The 12,264-nt window shown below is 41.2% G+C and overlaps 1 protein-coding gene across 3 annotated transcripts in view; it reads right to left on the bottom strand.

Moving 5' to 3' along the window:
* The window catches only part of SKIC3 (SKI3 subunit of superkiller complex), an 82,392-nt gene that overhangs the window by 39,530 nt on the left and 30,598 nt on the right, over positions 1–12,264 (bottom strand). For all 3 annotated transcript variants that reach the window (XM_048850559.2, XM_048850558.2, XM_048850560.2), the window contains exons 18-23: positions 8,792–8,894; positions 2,187–2,363; positions 1,560–1,704; positions 1,328–1,406; positions 1,173–1,234; positions 996–1,052 (exon numbers count right to left, since the gene is read on the bottom strand). In XM_048850559.2, coding sequence (XP_048706516.2) covers positions 996–1,052; positions 1,173–1,234; positions 1,328–1,406; positions 1,560–1,704; positions 2,187–2,363; positions 8,792–8,894 — 623 coding nt within the window. The remainder of the gene's footprint in view (positions 1–995; positions 1,053–1,172; positions 1,235–1,327; positions 1,407–1,559; positions 1,705–2,186; positions 2,364–8,791; positions 8,895–12,264) is intronic.

The following is a 12,264-nucleotide window of genomic DNA, read 5'->3' on the forward strand; positions in this document are numbered from 1 at the left end:
GAAACAATGGTGTAACTATTTATATGGGACAAAAATCAAATCACTAAAAATATCCAATGTGGCATACAGAACAGCAGTGTAATACCCATATAAAGTATTTCAGTACCACCTCACGCTTTAACAATAGGAACACTCACCTCCCTCCTCCCCAAACCTCCTCCTACTCCCACATAATCAACAGCTATATTTACTATGGGGGGAGGGGGAATGAGAGGAATGCAAACTTCTAGTAGCTGCCACTGCTAGAAATACAGAACTTTCTCCTCTTCATAAAAAAAAAAAATGTAGCTCGCTGAGTTCTGGAAGTACTCATTCTTTGACTCCACATTTTGCTTTGAACTGTGTGTAATCTCAGCATTCCCATCATAAAAATCAGATTCTGAGCATTTAACAGCTTTGCAACAAGTTTTGAAAGCTTCAGAAATTACTAATCCCTTTTTAAAGAAATCAGTTTCTCACATCGCAAATTTAAAAAAAAATAAAAGCAGTGATCAGTTTCTGTTCTGCAACTGGGATTGTCACTGTCTCTTTCTAAACTATGCTCTGCTCCAGTCAAATGGAGCAGCAAATACAAGTCTAAATAAATTTTAAATTTCATTTAAAGGCACTCTTCTTATTCTAGCTTTCTCTTGAGCAGAAACTATAACTGAATTTTTGGCAAACAGAATTTGTATGTTTGATTGCAGTTTTTGTCCCTTAAAATTGCATACACTATAATTTTGATTTCATTAAACTGTCTGAAAAACCAAACCTGTGCTATTTACCAGAATATTGAATTATTTCTCCTAACTGAAATCACTTGTTTCAAACAGTATTGAATTCAAGTATGTGATTTTGCCTTTAACTCTTTAATGGTACAGCAGATTGAATTTTATAAACTGGCAATACTTTTACCTTAAACAGGAGGGTGTGCTTTGCTGTTAAAAAGCATTCTAGAATTGCATTAAAGTAACACCTTTTCAAAAAGCCATCATTTGAGGAGGAGGAATATTTACCTGAATGTTTTCAGTTGCTAAGTACAAAACCCCCAAGTTGGTCCAGGCAACAACATTCTATGCAAAATAATTAAATACAAAAATTAAAGCCAGTTTATTACTGTATTCAAAAACAGCTCCATAAAAAGAATCTTGAGTGCCCATTTGAAACAGAGAGTAGCTGCCTACAGCACTTACTATTTGTTCAGCTTGAACAGATTTGATGAATGAATGTTGAGCAAGAGCATAATTCCCAACACCTGAAAGACAGAAGATTAGATGTAACTGAATTTTGTTAACAAAAGCAGCCAAGCTGCCCTCTAAATTAGCTGCACAGAATTTTAGAGACTTACCACTGCAACAGGCAACCACACCAAGTGCATTCCAATAGAGATGGTTTTTACTATCAAGCCTCACGGCTTTTTTGAGACACTGGAATGAAGAGAATTAACTTTGAGTTGTTATAGCACATTAGACTTTAACCACTGTTTTGTCACAATTTTAGGTTACACTGAGCACAAAGTGATCCTGAAAGTGACAGTGTTTAAAAAGTGTCACTGAAGATGGCAGAAAGACACGCAATACCTGTAAAGATTTCTCTAACAGTTCACTGATCTCATTTGTGTCACTATCGGCTGCTGTTAGGTGTTGTGCTTGACGATAGTAGTTTATTCCAAGATCACACCATGTGTTAGGTGAGGACATCAGTTTTAATGCTCTGCCATAACACCTACAGAAATATGAATCACAGAATTGTTTTATCCCCACTCATTCCACTTAAAAATAAACCACTGAACTGAAGCCTGCCTTCAGAGGTGCTCTGAAGTAGAGGCAGACAAAAATGGTCACTAACAAGTTACAAGTGGGGAAAAAAATGTCAGAGTCTTTATGCTGAATTCAGGCTAGTATTCTGTGGCAACATTTTTAAGTTAGACTGCTGTCTGAAACTGATCTGGGGTTATGAATTCCAGGGGGGAAAAAGTCATAAGAAAATTGATTAGGGAGCAAAGTGAAGGGTGTGATGGTCAAAGTGTGCACAATTCATTTATCACAAAGTTCTGCAATTTATTCCATGCATATCACTTCCACATACGTATGCTGGATGCATATTGATTTAGTATTTGAAATTTTTAGCCTTCCAATCTTTTTAGTCTAGAATAGTTAAGATTTTAGTAGACTTTATATGATGAAGCATCTCATAATGATTGTTACCTTCCTCCCAAACTGAGGAGCTCACTTTTCTTCAGCATTTGTTTGCCTACATTCTGACCAATAAGGGATCCCAGAACTTTAACATTCACTTTGGATGATGAAATAACATGCACGATAGTACATGCATCCCCAAGTAGTTTCCAAAGGCAAGATACATCAGGACGATGTTTTGTCGCTCTGCAAAATAAGGTATTAATTTAAATAAGTTATTTAAGGTATGGCAGTCCTCTCCCTTTTTCAGAAAGAGTTTATTCTGAAATTGAGGGAAAGTTTAAAATGAACACGAATTGTTTGAGTGAGAAAGATTGATATAAATTTTTCCTTTCTGCCCCTCCAAATAACGTGTAAAAAATAAAAAAAATAAAGAGACACACATATGTAGAACAAGAACAAAGTTAAAACTGGTCACTTTCCCCTCAACTATCCATCATAACTAAAAAAAAGTGAACGTACCTAGTTTGCAGTAACAAATTACAAGGAAAAAGAAGAGGAATACTTTTGGCACCTTAGAGACTAACAAATGTATTTGAGCATAAGCTTTCATGATGCATCTGATGAAGTGAGCTGTAGCTTGTGCTCAAATACATTTGTTCATCTCTAAGGTGCCACAAGTACTCCTTTTTGCGAATACAGACTAAACACGGCTGCTACTCTGAAACCAGTCAAATTACAAGGAAACACTCAGAATGACCTCAACTCTGAGCTTCCCCAGAACAGCTGGTCTTCAATATATCTTTGGGTTGCTTTCTACCATTCAAAAGCATGGACTGAACCTCTGAAGAGAGGCCCAACTCAAGACCAGAGGACCACTGAGGCGATCTGGTGAAGAGGGTGCTTTGTGATCCTCACTCAAGCTGTCAAAACCATTTAGAGGAAGGTGCAAAGCTGACAGGTTACCACAGAAGAAGCTCCCTTTCTTTGAGGTCTGAATCTTTTTCTAGGAGGCTCCACAGGACTTGAAAAAACCTGGTACATTTAGAATGGAAAGGGTCAAAAAAATTGAGCTGTCTATGATTCACAGAAAATGTTCAGTGTCACCAGTTGAAAAGCTTAAGTCTTCAAAACAGTATTCTGAACTTTCCTGGGGAGGCCAGAAGATTGCAGCAAACCAGTGGTTGCTACTGACCATGAGGCCATGCCAGCAGCATCAATTGAGGCCTACAGAGAAGTTTTAGTTATAAACGGACCCTCTGAAATGAGGGCTTGAAATTGTTCCCCTAGTTCTTGAGGCAGATGATTGAACTTGGAAAAATATGATTTCAACAATTATTCTATCAAGACCTGATAGTTTGCCACCCAAAATTGAAAAGCAGCGGACAAACAGCTCTTCCGACCAAGAAGTTCTAAACTTTTGGACTCCTTGTCTGAGCAGGTGGGCCTGGAGTGAGCTTGACCATGTATGCTGTTAACTGCATCCACCAAGAATTTGGGGCTGGGATGAAGGGGGGCAAAAAACATTCCAGTCCCCTAGCTGAAATGTTATATTTATTTGCCCATTTGCTGGTATGCACAATGGCGACCAGTATCTCCCACACTTTATGAGGCATTATTGTCACCAGCCCCTAAACAGGAACAACCTTGCTCTGGGGGTGGAATGCAGAATGTCCGCCAAAGAACGTTTAGTCTCCTGAATTTCCTCCAATGGAATTTGGAGGGATTCAGACAGTCATTTCATCAGGTCCTGAAAGGCCCTGCAGCCATCTGCATAGGAGGATGGTGGTGGCAGCAGCAGCATCACTGCCTCACTGAGGGAGGAAGAGGACTACTTATCTGATGGGGGTGTACTGTCCTCAGCTGCTGCCTCCCATTCCAAAGTCTCCTCCTGGACAGGGAGTTGTAGTAGTACTGGTGGCTGAACTTGTGGGACCAGAGGCTTCTGCGGGACCTGGGGTTCTCTAAACAAGGTCTCTTACAAGAGGGTATCCTATAAAACAGGTCCCTATACGGAGCCCAAGAATTCCAGTAGGTCCACTGTGGTGGTAGGTTAGGAGAGGGCAAGGGTGGTCCTACCAGGAGTGCTGAGAGCATTCACTGGGCTCTGGTACGTCCTCCTCACAAAATATCTCCGAAGATATGGGAGTGAGGCAGAGCCCAGGTCAAAATCCTCAGTGTCTGAGAAATTATCTCCCATGTCCAGTGGAAGGGCTCTGATCATCATCCTGAAGCAGTACCAGAGGTCAAGGTGGCACTGGAGATCAGGATCCCACTCCAGAGTGAAGAGAGTTGGTCACCAGCAGGTGTAGCAGTACCAGGGAATGACTATTCCCCTCAGGGAGGTAGAGGCCAGTCTGAGTGCTCCATATGGCTATGAGAAGGGAGCAGTACTGAAGTTTAAGATAGGCTAAGAAATCTGGAAAAGCTTAGAGGAATCATTGTGCCTGGAAATCTCTGCTGCCTCTACCAGGGTAGGCACTACTCATTGCTGTTTACTGGAAGACCTCTTGGGGCAGTATCAATGCTTCACTATTGAAGTCCACAGGAGCCTCAGCAACACCCATGACGGAACATGAAGTCTCCTTGAATCTAGCTCAAAGAAGTGACTTATTCCTTCTTCTAGAGTTTCTCTGTGAAATCGGGCTCTTTTCTTCAAATGCACTGTTTCTGAAGCTGCCTCTGGAGCTCTGGCAGTCACTGTTACAGCCTCAGATGATGAGGCAGATGTATATGGGGGGAGGAGATTTGAACAAAGAGAGCTTTAGGGAGCACTTCAGTAAGAAGAGCTTCTATCTATCCTCCCTCAGTTTGCAAGATCTGGTTTTGAACCCCATGCAGACCTAGCACTTTGATGGGAGTGTGAGACTCTTCAAAGCACTTGAGGCAGCTGAAGTCCTGTCACTGAGGGGGAAAGACCTTTGGCAAGTCTGATGGGGTTTGAAACTCATGGCCTTTGGTATAACTCAAACAGGAAGTACTGCAAACAACAAAGCAGCCTGGGAGAGGGGAACCCAGCACAAAACTATGGCTAAAAAGGAAAATAATAATAACCCTCCCCCATGCGTAAAGATACTTCTAGAGAAGCAGTGGACACCGCAGAGCTCCATCTGGAGACAACAGCAGTTGAGAAGGAATTGGATCGACAGCGGGTCTGCCCTTCCCTATACGCCCTTGCACCAAACTGCATAGCATGTAGGTTTGGACCCACAGACACTGCTTATAAAAGCCTCCAACCAAGAGTGCATGGGCATTTGGATCCTACAGTGAAACACTCACAGGGACAACACTGGGGTTATGTAATTTATTGTTGTTTTCTATAGTCTAAAAAGGAAGAGACAGAAAAGAAACTGTGTGTGGTATATGGAGGAGGTAAACGGACCATATATTGCCATCTAGAAAGTAGCAAAGCCACAGGTGAAGTTTATCAGCAACAGATTCACTGAAGTAAGCTGAAGAACTTGTGACAATGCCTCATAAGTGCCTCCTACACAAAGAAGAACACTGGGAGTCTACTCCCATAGCTGCTTCAGGGAGATGGATAAGGCAGATGAGTCATCCAACTAGAGGAAGAGAAGCTCAAGACCACTCCTAACAGACTTAGACTGATTTACAAAGCAGTCTTGCTTTGACCCAGTATGAGCAGGAAAGAATTATACTCTACTAAAGTAAGGGCTTATCTACATAGTGGGGGAATGCACTCTCTGGGTGTGCGATTTCTAAAGAACCCCAATATGTTGAGCTGTGTAGACTCTGCAGGTGTGCGTTAATGTAGTGTTGGCTGAAACACTATCATGTTAAAGCACACCAGGGAATCTTTAGCGTGCACCAGCAGGGTCTACACAGACCAATTAATGCACAAGTTAGGGTACTTTAGAAATTACAGCCTTGTAGAGCACATTAGCCCACCCTGTAGACAAGCCCTACATGCTTTTTACTTTCCCTCTTCTAGACCATGCCAAATAACTATATTAATGTCCACATCTAGAAATGCATAGAATACATCCTGCTATTGAATGACATATACTGCTGGCAGGTAGACGAAGATGGGATGTTTTACAGAATCCTCTTCTATTGGGAGATCACCTCAAAAACAAACAAACAAACCAACAGCCTTCTATGGCAGCTTCATGGAAAGAAACAAGATTAGATGTTGTGACATCTAGAAATTTAAGGTCATAAATTAAGAGATGGAAAGGGCAATAGGAGTGGGCTCTTTTCCTGTTAAAAGTTTTAGGTGATGATGTTAGGGCTCGATTTTAGACTGATGTGAAAGGTCACATAACCAAGCTAAATCCATTTATTAAATCAAAGATTCATCAGAACAATATAGAAAGGTTGATACTTTACTAATCTGGAGAAAAAACTTCAAGCAGTTACATTTTCACTCTGTTCCACTCATACCCCTCATTACAATACAGGGAGAAAACTCCCCATATTCCAACATGTCATTATTACCTTATCTTTTTTGCACCTGCTTTTCAAGGCGCTTGTTTGCCACAACAACAGGGGCTGCAAGTGCCTTAAAACCCTGAAGTATCTCACTGGCCCAATCAAGGAACTACAGTAACTCCTCACTTAATGTTGTAGTTATGTTCCTGAAAAATGCGACTTTAAGTAAAACGATGTTAAGCTGGAGCACCCAGGGGGAAAACTGGCAGCTTCCCGCCCCGCCCTCCCGCCCCAGCTCACCTCCGCTTCCTTCCCAGCGCTTGCGCCGCAAAACAGCTGTTTCATGAAGCAAGCCTGGGAGGGAGGGGGAAACATGGCACGCTTGGGGGAGGAGGCGGGGCTGGGGAGTGGATTTGGGGAGGGATCCAATGGGGCGGGGCTGGGGGGCAAGAGCACGCCTGTGCTCCCTCCCCTGCCTCTTGAACACTGCAAGCCAGCTGACTGCTGCGGGCAGGGGGAAGGCGCACCACTTTCTCACTCCTCCCCCCTGCCTGCAGCAAATCAGCTGGCTTGCGACATTCAGGGGGCAGGAGAGTGCGGGGAGGAGTGAGGACTCGGCACGCAGCCTCCCCCCCGCCTCTTCCCGCAGCAATCAGCTGGTTTTCAGTGTTCAGGGGGTAGGAGAAGTAGGGGGAGCCTGTGCACCGAGTCCTTGCTCCTCCCCCCTGAACACCGCAAGACAGTGGATTGCCGTGGGCAGGAGGCAGAGGGGGAAGGCACTGATCCGCGGGGTCTGCCAGTGGGCGGGAGCGTAGGGGGACTGCCAGCTGTGGACAAAGCAGGCAGCCAAACGACCTTATAGTGAAGCATTGCACAACTTTAAATGGAGCATGTTCTGTAATTGAGCAGGGAAGTAAGATAGAAACAAGGTTAAGTGAGAGGACGTTAAGTGGGGAGTTACTGTACACAGATAAGGCTCCTTTAGTATAGTACATGGGCATAGGCTGCATATGCAAGGGCCACAAGAGGTCTTGACTGAGATGGGGGAACAAATCAGTATAGCATAAGAAATGGTGATAGGAAGAAAAGAAAGTACTCCATAGACAACAGCTGATATATAAGAGTAATTGAAGACTGTAGTTCAATTAATCTTTTGAATGTAGCTTTTTATTCCATAAATACAGTCACCTGGGCACCTGAATTTTTTTTTGGGGGGGGGGGGGGTCGCTATGTGTATAGGTGAAATTATAGCCCACTGAATTCAGTGAGAAGTTTTGCCATTTTCCTCAGTGTGGCCAGGATTTAAGCTATGGTCTTTAACAAAATGGTTAAGAGTAGTTTCAGCAGTAATCTGTAGGTAATTCATTAGTTTCATTAAAAGTGAACTACAGATGAAAATCTTAGCTCTCCCACAAGAATTTCTGCTGTAGCCTCCAGTATGCCTCAAAATTAGAAGAAAGTGAGGATGTAGCATGAGGAATGGAGTTTGTTGATGTACAGGAGATTTAAATGATTTTATTGTTTTTATTTTTAAAGCCTACATTGCTGGGTGTAAACTTCAAAACAGAGCTGTGCAGCCCTCCATTATTAAAACAAAACAAAACAAAAACACAAAACACACACAACAATCCCCAGTCCCATATAATCCTTCACATTCTTTTTTAACAGGAGGCTCCACCTCAGATCAGATTCTTTCCTGAGAGCAGGGAGGGGTTGTTTCAGACAAGTCTACAGTCACAATGTATGATTTAAAATGAAAGACAAAATTAAAGTCTGTTAAGTTTGAGAGAGAAGAGCATGTTTCACCAATACCACTCTGATCTGAACAGTATATTACACAAGGTAAACCACCCTCAGTTTGGAGTACTGGAGCAGTGAAGACTGAAAGGACCATAGAAAAAGACTGTGGGTAGGCACACACAAAGGGACAAAAAACACCCATCTCCCACCCCCAATTTTAGTAGTTATTACATTTCCACATAGTTCTCCCCAGTGTTCTGCAAGGATGTCATTGTTGCTTTTTAATCAGTCTCTTCACACTATGACAAGAAGAAATTTAAAAACAATCCTATCAATTGTTAAAATTTTCTAATCACTTCATGTGGTCTGAATACAAGATGCATCATTCATGCTACTTCATAAAAATACAAAATAAAAATAAAAATAAAATTTCATGCTAGATTAGTTTACTACAAATTTTTTTATCCCAAGTTTAATTGGAAAAAAAAAACACCACACAGGATCTTAATTAAGACTTACATACTTGAACATGAAGTACTAACCGTGTAAAATATTCAAGTGCTTGTTCTACATAATCTAGAACTTTCCCATCAAGATAGTCTGCAAGAGCAGCCCGTGCCATCATGAGATAGCACTCTCCCAGACCTGAAAGGAAATTAAACATTTAGTCTGTGAGCAGGAGAATGACTTGAAGGACACCTTTATATAGTTAAACTCAAAAATCCAAGTATTATGGCACAAAGAATATTTAGCAGGTCAAAGAAGCATAACTAAGCAGTAGCATGCTTTGTAGCTTCTGCAGGCCTACCTTACTATACACAGAAGGAGCTCCTTGCATCCCTCCATTCCACTGCACAAGGTCCCTGTGTATTCTTGTATTTCAGGGATTCCTTGAACTCCCCCTAGTCTCCCACCATTCTAAGGTCCCCAATTTCCACCTGCCAGGGACTGTGCCCCCCTCCCATTTGCCATCCCATGGCAGGGGCTGTATACGTGCCCCCATTCCCTTCTTCCCCTCCCCAAGATTACTAATTGTCTGGGAGACAAGTCATTCAGGGCATCATCATGTTAAATTCTAATGGGAGGATGTGCAAAGATGAAATGGGATACGATTATGCTGGGACGAGTTTGATCTAGACCACTGCAGAAGTGCTTGAAGCTGTGCTTCAGCTTAACAGCAGGCAGGGGCTCTGTGTCTCCCCTGTTTGGTTTTCTGATTTCTCTCTAAAATCTATAGGGTTCCAGCCACTGATGCCCAGAACATTCCCTGAAATTGATGGATATGGTGCTCAAAAGTTATCGCATTACATGAGACACGCCACCAAGTTGAGTACAGGCATTTGCATGCTTGGCTGGCAATAATATGACATGCTCATCTTTGCAGGGCTTCAGAAGGCCCTCTTACCCACGTTAGAAAGTAAGCTGTTACCTACCCTGGAAGAATACGAACTGGAGAATTACAGATACACACAAAAAAACCCAAAGCCTAAATAGTTTAAAACTAGACTGTTTAAAACTTCAGATTTGTTTTTAATGTCCATTAAAACACTTGGGAGGAACCCTCTTTGCTAAGAATCCAGCCATTCCCACCCATTCACCTATGGGCAATAAAAAGCTCACAATCCACATTTCAGCTATCAAAGTTCTCCTCCAACTCACTCTCAAAAAACAAAACAGAGCTTGAAATTCCTCATATTTTCAGAGGAAAATACAAGTTCTTTGTTTTGTTTTTTTTAATGAAAAGCACAGAGAGTCAGGCTTTAATATACAAGAGCAAAAAGACCAGGCACAAACCACCTCTTCCTCCTCTTTGTAATGCAGTGATTTTTGCTCTAGGATTAAACACAAGTGGAGGTGGAGGGAGGAAAGACGTGAGGAGAAGGGTGTGTTTTAATCAGGGCTTAATCGCAATTTTAATCCCACTTAATAAATTTCAATTGATATTCTATTGTTTAATTATTTGGGTTTTTTTTACATTCATATATATTTTATTCTGTGTTGTAAATTAAATCGAAGTGTATATTATTTTCTATTACAAATATTTGCACTGTAAAAATGGTAAACAAAAGAAATAATATTTTTCAATTCACCTCATACAAGTACTGTAGTGCAATCTCTGTTGTGAAAGTGCAACTTACAAATGTAGATTTTTTTGTTACATAACTGTACTCAAAAACAAAACAATGTAAAATTTCAGAGCCTACACGTCCTCTCAGTCCTACTTCTTGTTCAGCCAATCGCTAAGACAAACAAGTTTATTTACACTTACAGGAGATAATGATGCCCTCTTCTTGTTTACAGTCTCACTAGAAAGTGAGAACAGGGCATTTGCATGGCACTTTTGTAACTGGCATTGCAAGGTATTTACGTGGCAGATTCTAAACATTCGTACGTCCCTTCATGCTTCAGCCTCCATTCCAAAGGACGTTTCCATGTTGATGACGCTCGTTTTAAAAAAAAAAAAAAAGTGTTAATTAAATGTGACTGAACTCCTTGGGGGGAGAATTGTGTGCCGCCTCCTCCTCTGTTTTAATAACATTCTGCCATATATTTCATGTTATAGCAGTCTCGGATGATGACCCAGCACACGTTGTTCATTTTAAGAACACTCTCACTGCAGATTTGTCAAAACACAAAGAAGGTACCAATGTGAGATTTCTAAAGATAGCTACAGCATTCAACTCAAGGTTTAAGAATCTGAAGTGCCTTCCAAAATCTGAGAGAGACGAGATGTGGAGCATGCTTGCAGAAGTCTTAAAAGACCACCACTCCAATGTGGAAACTACAGAACCCGAACCACCAAAAAAGAAAATCAACCTTCTGCTAATGGCATCTGACTCAGATAATGAACATGCGTCGGTCCACACTGTTTTGAACGGTTATCAAGCAGAACCTGTCATCAGCATGGATGCATGTCCCCTGGAATGGTGGTTGAAGCATGAAGGGACATATGAATCTTTAGCGCATCTGGCACGTAAATATTTTGTGACACTGGCTACAAGAGTGCCATGAGAACACCTGTTCTCACTTTCAGGTGACATTGTAAACAAGAAACAGGCAGCATTATCTCCTGCAAATTGTAACCAAACTTGTTGGTCTGAGTGATTGGCTGAACAAGAAGTAGGACTGAATGGACTTTTAGGCTCTGAAGTTTTACCTTGGTTTTATTTTTGAATGCAGTTTTTTTTTTGTACATAATTCTACATGTGTAAGTTCAACTTTCATGATAAAGAGATTGCACTATAGTATTTGTATTAGGTGAATTGAAAAATACTATTTTTTTTTACAGTGCAAATACTTGTAATCAAAAATAAATATAAAGTGAGCACTGTACACTGTGTTGTAATTGAAATCAATATATTTGGAAATGTAGAAAACATCCAAAATATTTAAATAAATGTAATTCTAATATTGTTTAATCACAGGATTAATTTTTTTTAATCACGCGATTAGTAACTATTAATTTTTTTAATCGCTTGATAGACCTAGTTTTAATTCTAAGTTTTAACCCCACCTACCAAACTGAGAATCTTTTAGGTTTACCTGCTAGGGCTCAAGAATATCCACCATTTTAACTTTTTGTCTGCTAGTGCCCAGTGAGCGCTGCTTGCTGGTCAAAGTCATTTTTCCTCTCTATACAGTACAAGCTGTCATAAAGGGAAGGGTAAACACCTTTAAAATCCCTCCTGGCCAGAGGAAAAACCCTTTCACCTGTAAAGGGTTAAGAAGCTAGGATAACCTCGCTGGCACCTGACCAAAATGACCAATGAGGAGACAAGATACTTTCAAAGCTGGAGCAGGGGGTAGAAACAAAGGTTCACTCTGTCTGTGTGTTGTTTTTGCCAGGAACAGAAAAGGAATGGAGTCTTAGAACTTAGTAAGTAATCTAGCTAGATATGCGTTAGATTCTGTTTTGTTTAAATGGCTGATAAAATAAGCTGTGCTGAATGGAATGTAGATTCCTGTTTTTGTGTCTTTTTGTAACTTAAGGTTTTGCCTAGAGGGATTCTCTATG

Source organism: Caretta caretta, chromosome 5 (assembly GCF_965140235.1).
Source record: "Caretta caretta isolate rCarCar2 chromosome 5, rCarCar1.hap1, whole genome shotgun sequence".
Lineage (NCBI taxonomy): Eukaryota > Metazoa > Chordata > Testudines > Cheloniidae > Caretta > Caretta caretta.